Below are 23170 nucleotides of genomic sequence, written 5' to 3' on the forward strand. Positions count from 1 at the left end.
GTTCTCCCAGTAAGAATACAACGACCATGTTCACGCACTGGACAGGTGAGAGAGTTAATAGTTTCTTCACGGTAAGAGCACAATCAAGTTCACGCATTATTCTTCAAATATCTGTCGTTGCGGAGTACACAACAGTCTTGTTCATGCATTGTTCACATAGAGCCAATGTAATTGAGTGTACACATTTAATATCTAAGATGCGAACACAAGCAATGTTGTCCTCCAACATTTTCCTTAGTTTCATAAAGAAAGATAAAGTTTCGTTAAGCTCAATTTGAAGTAAAGTTTAAAATAGTTTACTCATTGAAAATTCAATTGCGATATATATTTATGAGAAAGTTTGGTGAAGCAGGATGGCAGGACCGAATCAGCGTCCAGGGCCAGCCTGAGAGGGGCACCTTAACCCGTGAGCCACGATAAGTTTAGCAGCTGGTTAAGCTGAAGTCCGCCAGAACCAACCAGGAATATGGAGGCCCCGAGGTGGTTCCCCCTCCAGTGTTAACATATAACCCGCGTACACTCTGCCATCCTGCTCCACAGATTTGTCTATCAAAGCATCTCTACTGAACTACTTAGTAATATTAAATTAATACTTATTTATTAGTTTGCTTATTGCCTGATTCTCATGATATGATAAATTACGGGACTGAAAGTGTTAGTATGATTTGTCAGCATGGCAGAAGTTCATCCCCAGTTTCCAATGTTTTCAACTGTAGGTGAAAAAGGGGAATTATTTTTATTATCTGAATGGGTGGATGTTGAGATACACAGCGTTTGAAGCTTTACTAGTAGTCCAGGCTGTGTATCTACTAGCTTTACTATTAGTCCAGGCTGTGTATCTACTAGCTTTACTAGTAGTACAGGCTGTGTATCTACTAGCTTTACTAGTAGTCCAGGCTGTGTATCTACTAGCTTTACTAGTAGTACAGGCTGTGTATCTACTTGCTTTACTATTAGTCCAGGCTGTGTATCTACTAGCTTTACTAGTAGTACAAGCTGTGTATCTACTAGTTTTACTAGTAGTACAGGCTGTGTATCTACTAGCTTTATTAGTAGTTCAGGCTACCAGCACCGATCTAAGATACCTGCAGTGTCCCGAGCAAGAGTCCAGAATATCTTGGATCCATCAACTGATCGATGCCACTCAGTAGAGATGTTTCAAAATGATTAGGAGCCGACCGACCATCCTGGACACCTTATTGTCAGTCACGCAGTGAAACTTGTTGGTAAACAAAATCCTGGCATTTGTTGTGAGATTGATGTCATAAGAAATTTGCAAGTAATTTAAAATGACACTCGTCTATAGCTGTCAATCACTGAACGACTCTTCCTATGAATGAGAACCTGATCTGCCTTCTTGCTTGTGAAGACCATCTTTACTAAAGCTATGCAGAGTTGGTAGAGGCTTGTGAGAGGCGGGTCCAGCTGGTCCGCACAACTTTATAACAGCTGCGGGCTGAGCATATTCAGCCACAATGCCTTATACTTATGTCGAGGGATTAGGGGAATGGGGTTCACCTCATATTATTGCTATCCACTGGACCTCTTGTGTTAATATTCACTGCAGATACAATTCACGGAACAAACTGCGGAGTTTTTGTTCTGGATCAAGGACCAGCAAGTTGGCAGCTAAATGTTGAAGTGATTTCGTTTGTTGTTTTCCTGGTTTTCTTGATTTAGTGGCGGGATTATGTATTCAAATGAATATCCCTACCGATCTTCAACCAAAAGCCACCATATTTGGGATACAACTCCTGCTGGGGCAAGTTGCCTTTATGTTCCTGATTATCATCTAAATATAGCTCACTATAGACAGTCTTTTACTTGACGACAAGCTCGCTTACGAATCTTCCAGTAACGACCAGAAGGATGCTTTCTATATCTTCTTCACTCCTAGTTTCTGGTTTCAGCAGCCACATAGTAAAAACCACAAAACGATGGCTATTTTCCTTAAATCTTGTCATAAGGATCTAGGGGAAAAATCTGATATATAATTCTGAAGGTCACAAAATTTATGGGTGGAAAACTGCAGAGTTATTTAAATCCATCTACATGCAATATTGATCGAGGTCACCAATAATGAGATGAATAGGCATTATTGGGAGATTAATTCGGGAATCACCATGTACTTTGGCGTCTGTACAATGCACACAACAGTATTGAAGTTCATGAACGGATACATAGTTTGAAACACATAATGTTCGAATGAACGGGAAACAAGAATGACAAAATCATCATGATGAAAATCATCATCATTATCATCATGAAAATCACACTGCACCTTTCACTCTCTCTCTCTCTAACTCTGAAGCCGGACATCCACCGGCACACCTTCGCCAGATTTTCTTTTAACCGAGACCTCAATGTCCTCTAGGATCTCTCATTGGTTTTAAGGTACACAATTAACTAAACTCTGATCCTATCACTGCCGGTATGCAAAAGGTTACAGAGAAGCTCATTGGAATACTTAGACTAACACTGGTACATATATATATAAAATCATTAATTGTTATACACAAATTAGTGTCAGTGGAACCGAGCAATATCATACGGAGACTAGCAAACCAATACATATCAGTCTTTTCGTAAGAAATCATGCTAAAGCAGGAGCGACTGCCGCTAGGTGTATATTAGGCCAGGTCTTCACATCTCGGGAGGCCGGAAAGCGTGCTTGAAGACCATTTGACCAACGGGGTTACAGCCTGAGGTCATCGTGCCTGCCCTCCGTCGCCATGACAAACACAAAATATCGCTCTCCTAAACACGGCCTGCCTGTCCTATTTGATCTGTGGCCGTGAATGTCTCCGTAAAGTAACTCATTTCGCACCTGGAGCATCAATACGCAACGGATAATACCTGTTCTTTGTGCGAGTGTCGCATCCCGAGTGAATTACAGCATATCCAGGTGGTGCATTATGTTGTGTTGTGGTGTTTTGCAGGTGGTTGTGTGGTGTGGTGTTGTTTGGTGGCAATGGTTGCGCTGATGTGATTGTGTAGGTGTCGGTGGTGAGAGTGATGGTTGTAGTCCAGGATATGAAGCACGGTGGTGTGTCATTTTGGCAGTGATGACACTATTATGCAGTTGGAGATACGAGGGAGGCGCCTTCTGTATTTGATTGTGGCGAAGGCAGATTAATTCCGATGCGCGACGCCTAGTCGTAGATGCTGGCTACTAACGACGTATATAGGAATTTTCATCAATTTATGCCAATAATTAACACAACAAATAATACATATGAACTTTATTTAAATTACAGTCATTACTTGAAGACAATTGTTCATATTTGCATTAGACTAGTAACCTAGGCCACCCACGTTAATTATCGAGGCCGATGCTTAGAAAATGTTTATTCACGATACTTTAATGTTGAAAAAACCGTCAGTTTATACCAATTGGTCGGTTCCGATTCCGACTAATGGCTTGGCGCTTTATCCTGATAGTTACCTTCCCTTCCGTTAGAGAAGATGTACATTAGTTGAGACCTTTTCCGGAAGACATTTGTCCACTACAAAAGAGTTGCTGTTGCAACAGTAGTGGTGCTTATATATATATATATATATATATATATAGTATATTGTTCGGGGTGGGGCTCTTGTGTGGATATGGTGATGGCAATGAGTTTGTAGTTGTATTATGCAGTGTTTTGTTGATGAACATACCTTGCTATGGTAGTGGATATGCTATTCGTTTGCTATAGAGAAAAAAATAACGAACATAAATAGTGACTCGATCGGATTGACTAACAGCCATTCCAAACACTAATCCTCCTGCCTGACCTTCCAACTATGGCTTACAAATAACAAGACTGACTCATAACCTCTCATAATGTAATTCTAATACCACCTTTAATGTGTATGAAGTGAACGGAGCTTGGGGAAATACTCAGAATCTGGAATAAACATTTTCTATCAGAAGCACAATTTTAGAATGTAGAAAGACTACATTATCTACTAAAAATAAAGATTAATGAACATCTAAATATATATATATATATATATATATATATATATATATATATATATATATATATATATATATATATATATATATATATATATATAATGCCCTCTACCTTCTCACAAAGTGCCTTACCTTGCCCAGGCTAACATACTTTTTAAGGGGTGCACCCACATTTGGCAACCAACCTCTGAAATCAATATGATGAGCTCCTCAGGTCAATATTCAGGAAGGCGCTCAACCTAGATTTTGATGACAGTCAGTGGGACCAAGCAACACTCCCAATGAGTTTTGGAGGGATACGCATACGAAAGGCAACTGAGGTGGCACTTCCAGCATTCTTATCCTCATGTACAGCAGCCAACGAATTAGTAGGGCAGATCCTACCAGAGCGTATGAGAAACACAGCGGGAACTCATGATCAAACGTTCATCGAAGCAACCAGTTAATGGGAAACCATTGCACACCCTCAACCCTGACCACAAGTCCCAAAAGACCACAAGCAGGCCCACTGGGACAGCCCCATAATGAAAAAGACTATCACAACAATGATTGAAAACGCAGATGCTAAAAACAAAGCCCGCCTCCTAGCGGTAACAGCACCTCAAGCCGGGGATTTTTTATTTGTTGTGCCTAATGCAGCCCTGGGAACCTGCCTCAATCCTGACGCTCTCCGCATTGGCGTTGCCCTTCGCCTTGCCGCCCCCATCCTCACCGAACATAGGTGCATCTGCGGAACTGCGATGGCAGACCAATATGGTCGTCATGGTCTGAAATGTCATAAATCACAGGGTAAGATTGCAAGGCATGAAGAAGTCAACGACATCATCAAGAAGAGCCTCGCCACGGCCCGCTGTCCAACACAAAGTGACCCACACTTATTCAGACCTAACGACCCTCAGAAGCGCCCAGATGGGGTCACCTTGCTTCCTTGGAAGGATGGTAAGCAAGTGGTGTGGGAATACACGTGAGCTGCCACACTGGCCAGTACCTATGTCCACCACAGCACACGTGAAGGGGTGGTGGTGCTTCTTATTTTAGGGAATCGCAGAAAATTATCAAATACAGAGGTCTGGTACACTGCTACAGCTTTGTTTCCATCGGCTTGGAGACCCTCGGTTCCCGGGGAAAATATGCATTGAAGTTCCTAAAGGAATTGGGGGACATATTGATCGGCGCTACAAAAGACCAGAGAGCAAAAAGTTTCTTGTTCCAAGCGTCTCAGTGTTGCGATTCAGAGGGGGAATGTCTGTTGCGTCTTGGGCACTAATCCCACTTTGAAGAAATTCGAAGAAGTGTTTAAGTTGCAACAATGATCGAACCTGTCTGTGACATTTATCAATGTTTCCCATTGTCGTACTTTTCAAAAGATCCATAACCTTTAAGCACTTTTTGTATCAACCAATGTATGGTAGAGTTTGTCTTCAAATCAATAGACTACTTTAAACACTAGGGGGGATTACGGGCTCACAAGCCCACATATATATCTATAGAGAAAAAAATTCTATATGGCAGAGATTGTGTTAAACACATTAATATATACAATCGCCAGTACAATTATTTCACGATATCAATACTACTTATTTTTACTAAGTGGAGTTGAAAATGTTATGTTTAACAGGCCTCCACCGGGCTGTGTCGCAGCCTGAGACACAGACAACATCTGGTTGTGACGTAGTTTGAGACACAAGCTGTGGGTTGTGACATTTGACACACAAACTCTGGGTTGTGACACAGTTTGAGACACAAGCTGTGGGTTGTGACACTTGACACACAAACTCTGGGTTGTGACACAGTTTGAGACACAAGCTGTGGGTTGTGACATTTGACACACAAACTCTGGGTTGTGACACAGTTTGAGACACAGACGCATGGTTGTGCCACAGCTTGAGACACATAATCTGGATTGTGACACAGTTTGAGACACAGTCTTTGATGTGCCTCAATAAATTATTTTCTCTGGTGATTCTCGTTAAGTAAACACTTCTATATTACACTTTGTTTTCCCATTGCTCCTTGTTTGTTTTATATATTTTTTTCTCGACACTGTTTGTTCCTTTTCAGGGCCGAGTTGTTCCATTCGAGGCTTCTGTTGTTCTTTTCCACGTTTTATTTTTCCTTTTCGAGCTTTATAGAGCCTTTCCAGGCTTCTTTTAACTTTCTCAATCTTCGTCGAACCTTTCAGGGCTCCGTTGTTCCCTGACCCTTACAAGGCTTTATTGATTCTTTCTTGGATGTGTTGTAATTTTCCAGACTCCGTTGTACCTTCCCAGGCTCCGTTGTGCCTTTCCAAGCTCATTTGTATCTTTCCTGGCTCCTCTGTATCTTTCCAGGCTCCGTTGTGCCTTTCCAGGCTCCTTTGTATCTTTCCAGGCTCCTCTGTATCTTTCCAGGCTCTGTTATACCTTTCCAGGCTCCGTTGTGCCTTTTCAGGCTCCGTTGTACCTTTCCAGGCTCCGTTGTACCTTTCCAGGCTCCATTGTATCTTTCCAGGCTCTGTTGTACCTTTCCAGGCTCCATTGTACCTTTCCAGGCTCTGTTGTGCTTTTCCAGGCTTCGTTGTACCTTTCCAGGCTTTGTTGTATCTTTCCAGGATCCGTTGTATTATACTAAGAAAACTTGTTTATTTCCAGGCTCGGTCTTTATTTCCAGGTTTCTTTGCTCTACTTTGTTATATATCTCTAGGCTCCGTTATACGTATCAGGACTTCGTTGTAACTCTACAAGCTCTGTTGCTCGCTTGAAGGATCTCTTCTTCCTTCTTTCACAGTCTGTGTTGTTGCTTGCAAGGCCTAGTCTTCCTTTCCATGTGCCATCGTTCCTTTCAAGGTTTCTTTGTTCCCTCATTCCTCCCTTCAAGCCTTTTTTCTTGCCTTCATAGTTTTTGTGTGACTTTCTAAACTTCATAGTTTCTTGTTTGGTTCTCTTATTCATTTTCTGGATTTCGTGCACCTATTTCGGCATTGCTGTTCATTACCATTCTTTTCTGTACCTTTGCTTGTTCCGATGTAACTTACATGGCTGAGTAGTAGTGTTCTCGGGGCTTCGACGTTTCTTTTAAAGCAGCGTTATCATTTTTAAGGTTCGTTTGTTCATTTCCAGGATTTGTTTTTGTTTCCAGGTTATTCATATTTTTTAATAGGCTTCGTTGACGTTTTCCAGGGTCTGCTGTTCAGAGAGTTTGTCAGTTTTATTTGGTTCGTATTTGTTAATTTTATCTCATTTTATTCTCTCAGCTGCAACAGCGTGCTTGCTGTAATCCCTGTTCATGTTAACGTTAGTGCCGCTTAGCGACTTGTAATGAGTTTAGCCTTCTGGTTAGAGGCATATATGTTAATTATTTATTGATTTGATTGATTACTTTTTCAATAAAATATAATAGGTTATTCTGTAAATGTTAAGGTGTAGATGATACAGTATCGAAAAATCACTTACACACAGAGCGGGATAGATAAAAGGAAATACATATATATGTCTAGCTCTCATATAATGATTTTATGTATCAATTGTGTATTTTGTCCTCTATGAAAGTGTAGCAATATACCAGTGCTACTAGAGTAAGGCTCCATGAGATTGGTAGGGTAATACAAAAATGATGGTTGTCAGGGTGACTGACCTCCAGGCTTCGAGGTCAGGTGTGTCCTGCTCTCTCACAAGACTGGCGAGATCGTCAGAGTCACCAACTTATTTAGGAAGGGCGAAGTTTAGCTGCTTTCTTTCACAAAAGAACTCGGACATCCTGTCCCGAGCAACTCGTCACGAGTCAACCCGTCACGAGTCAACCCGTCACGAGCCAACCCGTCACGAGCCAACCCGTCACGAGCCAACCCGTCATGAGCCAACATCCTGTGCCAATCCAAACAGAACGTCTCATTGTGATGTTTAAGCTACCTAAGGCCAAAAGTTGTCGAACTAGAAAAAAGAAGCGGCTTGCGAAATTTACATACTGTGATGACCAAACCACACACTAGAAATTGAAGAGACGACGACGTTTCGGTCCGTCCTGGACCATTATCAAGTCCTGGATCATTATCAAATCCGTCCTGGACCATTATCAATTCCGTCCTGGACCATTATCAAGTCCTGGATCATTATCAAATCCGTCCTGGACCATTATCAAGTCCTGGATCATTACCAAGTCCTGGACCATTATCAAGTCCTGGATCATTACCAAGTCCTGGACCATTATCAAGTCTGTCCTGGACCCTTTTCAATTCGATAATGGTCCAGGATGGACCGAGACGTCGTCGTCTCTTCAATTTCTAGTGTGTGGCTTGGTCAACATTTTTCAGCCACGTTATTGTGACTTTTTATCTGCAAAATGTCGCGTTTTCTGTTTTGGGTCCACTGGTAGGTTAGGATAAGGGCACTTTAGTACGACAGTTCCTTGACGTTGGGGAACCTGAGGAGTGCGGGCTGGACGATCATGATTAGTCTCACGTACATCGAAGGGTGTACGGCAGGTGTTCTAGGCCGGGGCTCTGGCCTGTCACGCCACACCTTCATCATAGAGAAAGAAACATTTTCGCCGTTTACAAGGAGTCAATAACACTTGTGTTACACTGGTGCTGTTGGCTGCACCTTTGCTACACTGGTGCTGTTGGCTGCACCTGTGCTACACTGGTGCTGTTGGCTGCACCTTTGCTACACTGGTGTTGTTGGCTGCGCCTGTATTACACTGGTGGTGTTGGCTGCACCTGTGCTCACCTAGTTGTGTTTACGGGGGTTGAGCTCTGGCTCTTTGGTCCTGCCTCTCAACCGTCAATCAACTGGTGTACAGGTTCCTGAGCCTAATGGGCTCTATCATATCTACACTTGAAACTGAGTATGGAGTCAGCCTCCACCACATCACTTCCTAACGCCTGTACTCACCTAGTTGTACTCACCTAGTTGTGCTTGCAGGGGTTGAGCTCTGGCTCTTTGGTCCCGCCTCTCAACCGTCAATCAACAGGTGTACAGGTTCCTGAGCCTATTGGGCTCTATCATATCTACACTTGAAACTGTGTATGGAGTCAGCCTCCACCACATTGCTTCCTAATGCATTCCATTTGTCAACCACTCTGACACTAAAAAAGTTCTTTCTAATATCTCTGTGGCTCATTTGGGCACTCAGTTTCCACCTGTGTCCCCTAGTGCGTGTGCCCCTTGTGTTAAATAGCCTATCTTTATCAACCCTGTCGATTCCCTTGAGAATCTGGAATGTGGTGATCATGTCCCCCCTAACTCTTCTGTCTTCCAACGAAGTGAGGTTCAATTCCCGTAGTCTCTCCTCGTAGCTCATACCTCTCAGCTCGGGTACTAGTCTGGTGGCAAACTTTTGAACCTTTTCCAGTTTAGTCGTATGCTTGACTAGATATGGACTCCATGCTGGAGCCGCATACTCCAGGATTGGTCTGACATATGTGGTATATAATGTTCTGAAAGATTCCTTACACAAGTTTCTAAAGGCCGTTCTTATGTTAGCCAACCTGGCATATGCTACTGATGTTATCCTCTTGATATGAGCTTCAGGGGACAGGTCTGGCGTGATATCAACCCCCAGGTCTTTCTCTCTGACTCTTGAAGTATTTCATCTCCCAAGTGATACCTTGTATCTGGTCTCCTGCTTCCTACCCCTATCTTCATTACATAACATTTGCTTGGGTTAAACTCTAACATCCATTTGTTCGACTATTCCTGCAGCTTGTCCAGGTCTTCTTGAAGCCTCAAGCTGTCCTCCTCTGTCTTAATCCTTCTCATAATTTTGGCGTCGTCAGCAAACATTGAGAGAAATGAGTTTATACCCTCTGGGAGATCATTTACGTATATCAGAAACAGGATAGGTCCAAGCACAGAGCCCTGTGGGACTCCACTGGTGACTTCACGCCAATCGGAGGTCTCACCCCTCACTATAACTCTCTGCTTCCTATTGCTTAGGTACTCCCTTATCCACTGGAGCGCCCTACCAGTTACTCCTGCCTGTTTCTCCAGCTTATGCATCAACCTTTCATGAGGTACTGTGCCAAAGGCTTTCCGACAGTCCAAAAAAATGCAGTCCGCCCATCCTTCTCTTTCTTGCTTAATCTTTGTCACCTGATCATAGAATTCTATCAAGCCTGTAAGGCAAGATTTACCCTCCCTGAACTCATGTTGATGGGTTGTCACGAAGTCTCTTCTCTCCAGATGTGTTACTAGTTTTTTTCTCACAATCTTCTCCATCACCTTGCATGGTATACAAGTTAAGGACACTGGCCTGTAGTTCAGTGCCTCTTGTCTGTCACCCTTTTTAAATATTGGTACTACATTAGCAGTCTTCCATACTTCTGGTAGGTCTCCCGTTTCCAGTGACCTACTATACACTATGGAGAGTGGCAAGCAAAGTGCTCCTGCACACTCTTTCAATACCCATGGTGAGATTCCATCTGGCCCAACAGCTTTTCTCACATCCAGCTCCAATAGGTGCTTCTTGACCTCATCTCTTGTAATTTCGAACCTTTCCAAGGTCACCTGGTTTGCTGCCACCTCTCCTAGCGCCGTGACTTCTCCCTGTTCTATTGTAAAGTCCTCCTGGAACCTTTTGTTGAGTTCTTCACACACCTCTTTGTCATTCTCTGTGTACCTGTCCTCGCCCACCCTAAGTTTCATCACCTGTTCCTTCACTGTTGTCTTCCTCCTGATGTGACTGTGTAGTAGCTTTGGTTCGGTTTTGGTTTTATTAGCAATATCATTTTCATACCTTTTATCAGCTGCTCTTCTCACACTATCATATTCGTTCCTGGTTCTCTGGTATCTCTCTCTACTTTCTGGTGTTCTGTTATTACGGAAGTTCCTCCATGCTCTTTTGTTCAGCTCCTTTGCTTTCATACATTCCCTATTAAACCACGGATTTTTGACTGGTGGTGGACTGGGGGTGTTGGCTGCATCTACTCCCGTCTCACAAACTGCTCTCACCCACCGTAATACACAGGTAGATCCCGTGCATTAAACATAAACATTTAAACGACTCGTTCAGTGCTACCTTACATACGCCTGTCATCCACCCATCTTTTTCCAGGCCTTGTTCCTCTCCTTCTTCCCTGAAATGCACATGATACTCGCTCTTCACTTGTTTACCATTATTCATTCAGTCAACATGCCCAACCCATCTCAGTATGCTCTTTGTTTCGTGGATTATTGTCAACTACTCTATTTCCTCCTCTTCCTCCTCCTCCTGTTACTCCGATTGTAATTTCCAGGCTCCATTGTTCCTTTTAAGGTCAGTCAACCGCAGGATCGTTATTAAGGACTCCGCTAGAGCTTGCTGACTAATCAGCATGTATACTCTTGTCCAGAACATTGCTTAGGACTAAATTAATCCTCAGTGTATATATACACCGACAAGTGGGATATACCTGTCTGTGTACATATTCCTTTAATTAAAAATATTGAAGAGTAAATATAATGTACGCTTCCGTAGTTGAACAATTTTCCTTTACTTTTCAAGGAACGATGTTCACCATCCTAAGATTTCCACGTATGACATATAGGTCATTATGACTACACCCTTTTACTTCGTGGAACAATATCCAATATAGGTACAATACAGTCACAATATAGGTACAATACAGTCACAATATAGGTACAATACAGGTACAATACAGGTACAATAATGTTGGAATTTCTTCCTTACAGACGGTGTTGAATGCGTGGTCTCGGGCGCTACACTTGGCCACAGAGGGCGTAGCCTACCTCAGGTCTGCCATTGTGGTCCTGCCGGCCCACTGGTCCATCCGCGCCTGCCACCCGCCCATCTCTGGTGACCCGCCACCTCCGCCCACCCAAACCCCGCACCTGAAGGTGGCCTCGCCGCACCCGGTGTTCGGGGACGCGCCCTGGACGCAACAGAGCGGAGGCTGTGGCCAGCAAGGAGACTTCATCCAGTTCGGAGTCGGGTTTCTGGAGGCGGCCAACACCTCCGCTGACCACGCCGCTCGGGCCGCCAGTGTGCTGGTAGGAGAGTGGGCCAAGTATCGCTGGGGACTGTTCTCGGAGGCTGGATACCCAGGAGACCAGCTGTACTTACCCTGGTATAGGGAGGGCCCGCGATGGGCGGCCACCGTGTGTACTGACGCCCGTGTCGGCCCTCCTGCCTGCCACCCTGACCACGCCCACCACTGTACCTGGCCGCCCGAAGCTCACAGGAATGCTACCTCATCCCTCCTGGCACTTCCACACCTCCTTCAGGTAAGACATTAAATGACTTGTATAATGCAATAATTAACATATACAAATTAACTTTGGGCTGCGATAAATGAACTCCTCCACATAAGTTTCAAAGAACACATAGAGGATCTAATCATATATATATATATATATATCATTAGATTTATTACCAACACAGCAGGAGGAAAATCCGGCACTGGTGTGTAGCTCCCAGTCTCTTACCTGGAGATAAATCGTTCCCACTTCACGCATGAAAAACATAATGGAGCGACCATTTTCTCAAAAAGCCACGGCGATATTGAGCATTTTTCAAACTCTCCCGTCCCTACCAGCCCTGTAACTATAAAATATTGCACCACAAAATTAGTGTTTAAATGACTTTAACCCCCTTCCAAGGTTAGCCATGCAACTAAAACACAGAACACATGTTTGCAGAAACTTTACACACGTCAAAGAGCTAAGCTACATACTCACGTCACCTGCGACAAAAATACCTCGAACGCCCCTTATATCAGAGAACATTTAAAAACTGGAATATCACGGGCTATTCATGCCCGCGCAACCTTTTGGGTGGCTTAATCTTGATCAATCACTGGAATCATTTGGGAAGGGTGGAGGCATTCACGCCCCACACACGCCATCATCACAACTCTCGCTCTTCCCACAGGTGACCAAGTTCTGTGACGCCCACACCCACAACAGAGAAGCCCCCACGAAGCAGAACGCGCTGTGTGACGGCCGGTCAGCGTGGGAAGTCATGAGAGAACGTGAAGATTTCCAGGAGCAGAGGTGAGTCATATCTGGGCCTGCTGGGGGGGGGGGCAGAGGTGAGTCATATCTGGGCCTGCTGGGGGGGGGGGCAGAGGTGAGACATATCTGGGCCTGCTGGGGGGGGGCAGAGGTGAGTCATATCTGGGCCTGCTGGGGGGGGGGGGGCAGAGGTGAGACATATCTGGGCCTGCTGGGGGGGGGGGGGCAGAGGTGAGACATATCTGGGCCTGCTGGGGGGGGGGGCAGAGGTGAGTCATATCTGGGCCTGCTGGGGGGGGGGGCAGAGGTGAGACATATCTGGGCCTGCTGGGGGGGGGGCAGAGGTGAGACATCTGGGCCTGCTGGGGGGGGGCAGAGGTGAGTCATATCTGGGCCTGCTGGGGGGGGGGCAGAGGTGAGTCATATCTGGGCCTGCTGGGGGGGGGGCAGAGGTGAGACATATCTGGGCCTGCTGGGGGGGGGCAGAGGTGAGACATATCTGGGCCTGCTGGGGGGGGGGCAGAGGTGAGATATATCTGGGCCTGCTGGGGGGGGGCAGAGGTGAGACATATCTGGGCCTGCTGGGGGGGGGGGGGCAGAGGTGAGTCATATCTGGGCCTGCTGGGGGGGGCAGAGGTGAGTCATATCTGGGCCTGCTGGGGGGGGCAGAGGTGAGACATATCTGGGCCTGCTGGGGGGGGGCAGAGGTGAGACATATCTGGGCCTGCTGGGGGGGAGGCAGAGGTGAGACATATCTGGGCCTGCTGGGGGGGGGCAGAGGTGAGACATATCTGGGCCTGCTGGGGGGGGGGCAGAGGTGAGACATATCTGGGCCTGCTGGGGGGGGGCAGAGGTGAGACATATCTGGGCCTGCTGGGGGGGGGGGGCAGAGGTGAGACATATCTGGGCCTGCTGGGGGGGGGGGGGGCAGAGGTGAGACATATCTGGGCCTGCTGGGGGGGGGGGGCAGAGGTGAGACATATCTGGGCCTGCTGGGGGGGGGGGCAGAGGTGAGACATATCTGGGCCTGCTGGGGGGGGGGGCAGAGGTGAGTCATATCTGGGCCTGCTGGGGGGGGGGCAGAGGTGAGTCATATCTGGGCCTGCTCGGGGGGGAGGAGCAGAGGTGAGACATATCTGGGCCTGCTGGGGGGGGGGGCAGAGGTGAGACATATCTGGGCCTGCTCGGGGGGGAGGAGCAGAGGTGAGACATATCTGGGCCTGCTGGGGGGGGAGCAGAGGTGAGACATATCTGGGCCTGCTGGGGGGGGGGGGGAGAATTGTGGAGATCACAAGGTAAGGTGATCTCCACATTGGTTCTTTAAGATATTAAGAAAAAGCTGATTCAAATATAAATAAAACAATAGTTAATAACAAAATGTGTTATAGCAAAATGTTAAATAACAAAATGTTTAATACCAATACTGTGATAACATTATGACTGTTATATAATGGAGATCCACGGTTCGAGTCTGCTAGAGCCCAGGTGAATAGACTACATAAAAAGAGTTTAAAAATACCTAGATATATAATGATAGAGATGCCTTGGGGACCAGTTGAGCATCACAATGAAAAATAAAAGCGATGCTGAGAGTGAATAATTAATGAGCGCCAGGTGTTCCGAATGACCAAGGGCTTGGAAACAGTTTCAATAGTTTCAACAGGACCAGATGTGGGCGGTGACATAGGCGGGGTAGGTAACACACATGCACGTACACCATGTATATTATAATGATACAATGCACTCATTCACCAAGAGATTGGAGTGTTGTATCCATAGTAACATAGTAACACTGTATCAATTCTTGCCAGCATAACATCATAGAATAATAATTATTTCAGTACTGACGTTTTTTATTGTCTACAAAACAGTTGACCAAGTGGCCAAAGAGGAATATATATATATATATATATATATATATATATATATATATATATATATATATATATATATATATATATATATATATTATTAAATATGACCGAAAAAGTAAGATTAATAATTCTAACACGAATTTTCTCAATCTTTCGTACATTTCTTTTCACTGTTGGAGGTAATTCAAAAATCAATTCTCCAAAATTCATTTTTATTTCTAGTCTGATGCGACACTTGAGAGCGCGTTTCGTAAAACTTATTACATTTTCAAAGACTTTAGTTAACACATACACAACTGAATAGAACTTACACATCTCCGATTTTGTTTATATCTACATTTGAGTGAGGTGGATGGGGTGAGGTGGTATTTAATAAGGTATTAATTTCATCAACACAAGCCAGAACATGAAACAATGGGTATTGAATAGAAGTGATTGCAGAAAGCCTATTGGTCCATATTTTTTGATGCTTCTCTATTGGAGAGGAGTCTTGAGGTGGGTAGAATATAGTTGTGCATTAATTGGCTGTTGATTGCTGGTGTTGACTTCTTGATGTGTAATGCCTCGCAAACGTCAAGCCGCCTGCTATCGCTGTATCTATCGATGATTTCTGTGTTGTTTACTAGGATTTCTCTGGCGATGGTTTGGTTGTGGGAAGAGATTATATGTTCCTTAATGGAGCCCTGTTGCTTATGCATCGTTAAACGCCTAGAAAGAGATGTTGTTGTCTAGTCTATATACTGGTTTTTTTGGAGCTTGCAGTCCCCAAGAGGCCATTTGAAGGCATAGACGACGCTTTAAAAGAGACTAACGTCGTCTATGCCTTCAAATGCCCTCTTGCTATATATATATATATATATATATATATATATATATATATATATATATATATATATATATATATATATATATATATATATATATATATATATAGAATATAGTATTTATACCAGGGGAGGTTAGGCACATACAATTAGGTGAGTGGAAAGGCTAAGCTAAGGAGTAAAGGTAAGATGCATGGGTCAATGAACTAAACATTAAGAGAGTAGTCAGGTGATAAGAACTCAGGTGACCGTAGTGGGCATGACGTTTAGGGCAGTGATGCTATCGTTGGCGTGTTCGCGTTCCAGACGTGCTCTCACTCCCACGGTGGGCCGAGTGAATAGTTCTGTTATTTGAGCATTTATAGTGGGTTCTTCGACTTGAAAGGCTTCAAGAATTTGTAATTGTCCTACATCTTGAGTTTTGTCTAAAATATTAATACAAAAACTCAATATTATTTAGGGTTTTTCCATCATCAAGACGGTGGTCTACACGCAGGTGATGTGTATGATAAATATTATCTTCTAGTTGATGTGGGCATGCATCAGGGGACAGAGAAGTGTCACCCACCGACACAAACCAGGGGAGAAGGCAACAGAAGCCAATTGACTGTATAACCGACGACAAGAAATGCGGGTTCCAGTTTCTGAAGGCCGATCCTGCAGGCGCAAATAGATAAAGGGAAACACACACACACACACACACACACACACACACACACACACACACACACACACACACACACACACACTCCCATTGTTGGAAGGGGTTACCCTAGATGAAAGACTATCAGATATAGAGGTGACACCAGAGGAGGTAATGAAACAGTTGACAACTCTAGATGCAACTAAAGCAGTTGGACCAGACAAAGTATCACCGTGGATACTAAAAGAAGCAGCGCAGGCCCTCAGCGTGCCTCTGGCAATGATCTCTAATGAGTCACTTATGTCGGGAGAATTGCCCAGTTGCTGGAAGGAGGCAAATGTCGTGCTGATCTTTAAGAAAGGTGATAGGGAGGAGGCACTTAACTATAGACTTGTATCACTGACAAGCATCCCCTGTAAAATACTGGAAAGAATAATTAGGCTGCGACTGGTGGCACACCTGGAGAACATTAGGTTTGTGAACAAACATCAACATGGGTTCTGGACAGGGAAATTGTGCCTAACAAACCTTCTGGAATTCTATGATAAAATAACGAGGATAAGGCAGGACAGAGATGGTTGGGCAGACTGCATATTTCTGGACTGCCAAAAAGCCTTTGATACAGTACCGCACATGAGACTGCTGTTCAAGCTCGAGAGGCAGACGGGGGTGGGGGGGAAAGGTCCTAGCATGGATAAGGAACTACCTAACAGGAAGAAGCCAAAGAGTTACGGTAAGGGGAGTGAAGTCGGACTGGCGAACAGTAACAAGTGGAGTACCACAAGGATCGGTGCTGGGACCAATTCTATTTCTTGTATATGTTAACGACATGTTTACAGGCGTAGAGTCCTACATGTCGATGTTTGCGGATGACGCAATGTTGGTAAGAAGAGTTGTGACAGATGAGGATTGCAGGATCCTCCAAGAGGACCTGAACAGGTTGCAGAGATGGTCAGAGAAATGGCTACTGGAATTCAACACGAGCAAATGTAAAGTTATGGAAATGAGACTAGAAGATAGGAGACCAAAGGGACAGTACACAATAGAGGGGAACAGCTTACCTGTGACGACGCGCGAAAGAGACCTGGGGGTGGACGTAACACCTAATCTATCTCCTGAGGCACATATAAATAGGATAACGACAGCAGCGTACTCTACACTGGCAAAAGTTAGAACATCATTCAGAAACCTAAGTAAGGAGGCATTTAGGGCGCTTTACACTGCCTACGTGAGGCCAGTCTTAGAGTATGCCGCCTCATCATGGAGTCCCCATCTGAAGAAGCATATAATGAAACTGGAAAAGGTTGAGAGGTTTGCAACGAGACTCGTCCCAGAGCTACGAGGGATGGGGTATGAGGAGCGCCTGAGGGAACTGTGCCTTACGACACTAGAAAGAAGAAGGGAGAGGGGGGACATGATAGGAACATATAAGATACTCAGAGGGATTGACAGACTGGACATAGACGAAATGTTCACACGGAATAGTAACAGAACGAGGGGACATGGATGGAAGCTTGAAACTCAGATGAGTCACAGAGATGTTAGGAAGTTTTCTTTTAGCGTGAGAGTAGTGGGAAAATGGAATGCACTTCAGGAACAGGTTGTGGAAGCAAATACTATTCATAATGTTAAAACCAGGTATGATACGGAAATGGGACAGGAGTCATTGCTGTAAACAACCGATGCTCGAAAGGCGGGATCCAAGAGTCAATGCTCGATCCTGCAGACACAACTAGGTGAGTACAACTAGGTGAGTACACACACACACACACACACACACACACACACACACACACACACACACACACACACACACACACACACACACACACACACACACACACAAAAACACATCACTACACCCTATCCTTAAAAGTCAATAGTTTCATCCCCATCACCCTTCTCTTCCCCTTCCTGGAATGCATATCTTCTGCCACCTAACCTTGCGTTCAGTCAATATTGCTCCTCCTGCCACTCCCTGACCTCGAATGACAAAATCCGCCCCCTCAGGCTCTCACGAACCACTAACACCATCATTTTTACAGATCCAGCAACTATATGAAAGAACTGCATGGTCCTGTTCAAATTTTCCCTACACATTACCCTTTCTTTTCCCTTACAGCTATATTAATCCTCATTTCCTTATAAGTGAAACTTTCCCTTCAACTTCTACTAACTCTCCCTCATGTAGAGCTTTTACCACTGCAAGTTACAGTCCCGCTCTCATTCCAAGTAAGTCCACTAAGGGTTCACCATAGCCCGTGCTACTTGGAACATTTTTGTTCCGGGTAACTGAATCTGAAACAACAAAATAACATTCCATCTCTGAACTATCCACCTTCATCTATGCATTCCCAGTTATTATATCTCTAGTGACCCTTATTATTTTCTGTGCCTCAGAATAGCTGTCCTTTCTTATAGCCACCGTTCTTCCCCCTACCTCTCCCCCCTCGTCCCATCCCAAATCCTTATCCTGATCCCTTCTAAGTGCTATTTAGTAGCAATAGCTTGGTGCTTTCTCCTGATAATTACCTTACCCTTCCACTCGCTAGCTTCTCTCTCTCTCTTAACACTTATCTTTGCACTAATTACTTGCATCACCTACATCCATTCGTATCTTACTTCCTTAGTGTTATCTTTAAATTCGCTTTGACCTTCCTGTCCTCACCTTATCTCTCCTTCATTACTTACAGTGCTCTTTTGCACACTCTCCTCATCCAAAGGATGCTAATTCCACCTCATGGCTCACTAGTGCCTCACTAACCCAAGAAAATAATTAATATGGAATACTAGAATCAGGATTTTTAGGAGGAACATCACTTTAAAGCACAAGTGAATATAGAATTACTTATAAAAGGGAGTTTAAGGAAATACTTTCTTAAATTACACCCTAATATGTAAGTACAGGTGGAGAGAAAAACTGCATAGGTATCCTCTGTCGCAGTGTTCTTCAGGGATTAACAGACCATATGGAAGGGAGGGAAGCAGAGAAATGACGAGAGAGGTCGTCATTAAATAAGAGAGAGCTGTAATACGTGAAAATTAGTACTGTAATTACTTACTTTCTTACCTTCGTTAAGAACAGGATTAGGCAGTAATATGAAGACAATAATAAGGCTAGCCTGGGCATTATTCAGGAAGGAGCAGCACTAATCTCATAGGATAAACACACAGTTCCTAATCATGGTAGACTTCCGCTATCGGAAGATAAACTGGGAACAAAGGAACTTGCACTTAGCCACTCAGCAAATTCTCTGCTCGCCTGCCCCTTCACTTGGCTGATCCCCATCATCGCCCACGTCTTGGTCTAGCAGATCCTTCATATGCCACAGTCTCCTAGCACGGTCACGTCTCCCAGCACGGTCATGTTTCCTAGCACGGTCACGTCTTCTAGCACGGTCATGTTTCCTAGCACGGTCCTTGCTAGAAAAACCGTCTCATAGCACGGTCACGTCTCCGACCGGGCAGATACCCTGGGCAGGTTCCCCTGTATGTCCACATCTCCACCTGCAGTGTCCCCTGCACCTTCACATCTCCCCAGCAGAGATCTGTTGGCACACTTCTCCGTCAAGGACGTCCCTCCAGGCGCTGTTTTCCCAAACTGGAAATGTGTGTTTGTCGCCAATGGACTTCCACACTCCAACAGCCGCTCGCTCCTTCCAGTTATTGACACCACCCAGGAACTTGTAGAACACTCCTCAGTGTGTCCTTGTATCGCTGCGGGGAGGCAAGGATGAGGGGGGGGGCGAGGCTGGATAAAGGGGAAGGGAGAAAGGGAAGAAGAGCGAAACACGGAACGAGAACTAATAAAAGGTGAGAAAGACGGAGAGAGGAGAAAAGATGACGAGACAAAGAAGGTAAAAGAACGAGTGAAAATGAGGTGTGGGATAAGAGGGAGGCGAGAGATGAGGAATGAAGAATAGGGGAAGCATGGAGAAAGATAGCAAAATAAAAAGGAAATATAGTTAGAAGGAAGTGAGGAAGAAAGATAGGAAACAAGGATGAGATGATAGAATGAATGTGAGACGGAAAATTGAAACAAATGGATGGGGATAATGAGAGACTGAGAAAAGGAGAGAGAGAGAGATGAATGGAAGGTAAAGGAAGCATGGCACGGTGTACAGTAGGGAATCAGGAAGGGAAGGATCTGGAGAGGTAGGCTGTGATGTAGGGAGGGAACTATGGTGAATGACGGAGAGTGTAATGATGGATAGAAGCGGGTGATGAATGGGGAGGTGGGGGAGGAGAGAAAAGAGAAGGTGAGAGGAGGCAAGTCTGCGAAGAGAGAGAAAGAATAGATGGATAGGGGATGAACAGAATAGAAGGTGGTAAACCATTGTGTTGTATTAGAGGATAGATTGTAGGAGGAAGGAGGGTTGGGTGTTGGAAGGAGAGAGAAAAGAGAGAGAGAGAGAGAGGGGGGGGGGGCGTAGGGTGGAAGGTGGAGAAGAGAGGAAGGAGAGATATGGAAGGTGGCGAACGGGTGCAAAGCAATTCTCTTCAGCTTTCATCTTTGGAATCTCACTCTAAGATGAATGTGAATACAAATTCAGATTTGTGATGCTAAACGGAAAACCTTTGTCAATGATTTAAACCCAGGTGATGCTGCTGGGAAGGTAAACCCAGGTGATGCTGCTAGGAAGGTAAACCCAGGTGATGCTGCTAGGAAGGTAAACCCAGGTGATGCTGCTGGGAAGGTAAACCCAGGTGATGCTGCTGGGAAGGTAAACCCGGGTGATGCTGCTGGGAAGGTAAACCCAGGTGATGCTGCTAGGAAGGTAAACCCAGGTGATGCTGCTAGGAAGGTAAACCCAGGTGATGCTGCTAGGAAGGTAAACCCAGGTGATGCTGCTGGAAAGGTAAACCCAGGTGATGCTGCTGGGAAGGTAAACCCAGGTGATGTTGCTGTGAGACATAATCTCAAGTGATGCTATTCTGATAGATAAACCGCCCTATGTGATGTTACTCTGTTCTCTCTTCTCTGAGAGAACAGAGAGAGTACCTTCTCTCTTCTCTGAGAGAACAGAGAGAGTACCTTCTCTCTTCTCTGAGAGAACAGAGAGAGTACCTTCTCTCTTCTCTGAGAGAACAGAGAGAGTACCTTCTCTCTTCTCTGAGAGAACAGAGAGAGTACCTTCTCTCTTCTCTGAGAGAACAGAGAGAGTACCTTCTCTCTTCTCTGAGAGAACAGAGAGAGTACCTTCTTTCTTCTCTGAGAGAACACCCCCATTGGATGCTAATGGGAGAGATAAAAGGTGAAGCTGCAATGAGAGATAAACTGAAGCGATGCTGGTGCGAAACAAACTCACGTAACACTGCTATGAGAGATAAACTCATGGAATGATACTGCGGAAATAAATTGGTCACATTAAATAGTGGAAATTTAGTATTTTGTGAGTCTGGAAGTTTTCAGCTGAAGCACCACAATGGCTGTCACCTTGGGTGAAAATTATACAAATTCTTTACCATAATTCTAATAGGTGTTGAATTTTAGCGTATATCAGGCCTAATTGATGGTCCATGTCCCAAATGACTCCACTTATATTCCATGAAGTCCTAATGCATATTTTATAAATTTCGTGGAACATTGTCAAATGTGTTTTTTATGAAGCTGGGCTGTTTAATGATTCACTTCTGTTTATCATATATTTAGAAGCTGTCTCCAGCTTCATTTTCTTTTGTAAGTTTGTACTTGACGCTAATTTTCACATACTAGAAAAGAGGTCCAGCGGTTGGTTATAACCACATATGTTAGGAAGGTCATTCTGGGGTAATGGTGGAGCATTTTCAACCTCCAGTAAGTGTAGAGTGACGGAGTTTACCACAGGTACAGACTCCTGTGGAGTTGCAGGAGTCTACCGTTTATTATATTAAACAATACAAGTTCCCCGCTTGAAATTGTAATGCAACAAATATGGTACTTAATTACGAGTTTTACTTTATTAAAAACAGCATAAATGATCTCAGTATAGGTTCTAAAACAGTTCCAAAACCCAAGGTTCAGAGTGTGTACGGCGTCATGACGTACCCTGTATTTGACTCGAAAATAATGAATCTCTGGTAATATTCAGCTGGTCAAAATGTCACTGAATAGTCTGAAAATTCTCGCGTTATCTTTCTAATAGATCGCATTTTAGGTCACTTCTCTGCTCGTGTTACATTCTGCGAAGTGCTTTTCTCTTCAATCATCACCGAGAGCGTTACTTAATTGTTTTTACTTCATCTCTCTCTCTCTCTCTCTCTCTCTCTCTCTCTCTCTCTCTCTCTCTCTCTCTCTCTCTCTCTCTCTCTCTCTCTCTCTCTCTCTCTCTCTCTCTCTCTCTCTCTCTCTCTCTCTCTCTCTCTCTCTCCTTACTCTCACTCTACCTTCTTCCTACCAGAGTCAGCCCTACCGGAACCCTTGGCATCAAACTCTTGCCAGAGAACACACTCTCAACCATTCAAGGCATCTCGTAGCATCATCCAGAGATGCTCTGGGATGCTGCACACTCTTTTTATCCCATCCCAACACTTAGCCAGATTGGAAGGTATTCTGATCTCTCCTTTAGTATTGACTTCTTTAAAACTCTTTTTTTAACAGGATCTTATTCACTCCACCTTGATACATTCCTCTTTTCACTCTGACATGCACATTTGTTCGCGGAACAAATACGAATATTGGCCCTCATGTTTTCTTTGAATCTCTTTGACTTTTCTCTGAGCCCCAGTTTTTTCCTGCAAATGCTCTACTGGTTCTGTTGCTTAAGGGGCTTGCGAGAGGTAAATTTTTGGCTCCACATTTCAGAAATCCTTTAGATGTACTAGATATCCCGCACAGGTGGCGCCTGAAGGCTGCTCTGAGCGCTTTGTAATGGTCATGTGGGCCATGAGGTTCTGGGAGGCTGATGGTCTTAGTATTTCGGATAATTCTCCTGGAGAGAAGAATTGGGGAATCGAGGAAC

The 23170-nt window shown here is 44.5% G+C and overlaps 1 protein-coding gene across 1 annotated transcript in view; it reads left to right on the forward strand.

Annotated features, from left to right (window-relative positions):
• The first annotated feature begins 2433 nt into the window (after window positions 1-2433).
• Window positions 2434-23170, forward strand: part of LOC123760458 (calcium-activated chloride channel regulator 1) — a 156311-nt gene continuing 135574 nt past the window's right edge. The window contains exons 1-4 of the mRNA XM_069338068.1: window positions 2434-2481; window positions 4750-4925; window positions 11544-12159; window positions 12806-12927. Of these exons, the coding sequence (XP_069194169.1) occupies window positions 2434-2481; window positions 4750-4925; window positions 11544-12159; window positions 12806-12927 (962 nt within the window). The remainder of the gene's footprint in view (window positions 2482-4749; window positions 4926-11543; window positions 12160-12805; window positions 12928-23170) is intronic.

Source organism: Procambarus clarkii, chromosome 39, assembly GCF_040958095.1.
Source record: "Procambarus clarkii isolate CNS0578487 chromosome 39, FALCON_Pclarkii_2.0, whole genome shotgun sequence".
NCBI classification, from domain to species: domain Eukaryota; kingdom Metazoa; phylum Arthropoda; class Malacostraca; order Decapoda; family Cambaridae; genus Procambarus; species Procambarus clarkii.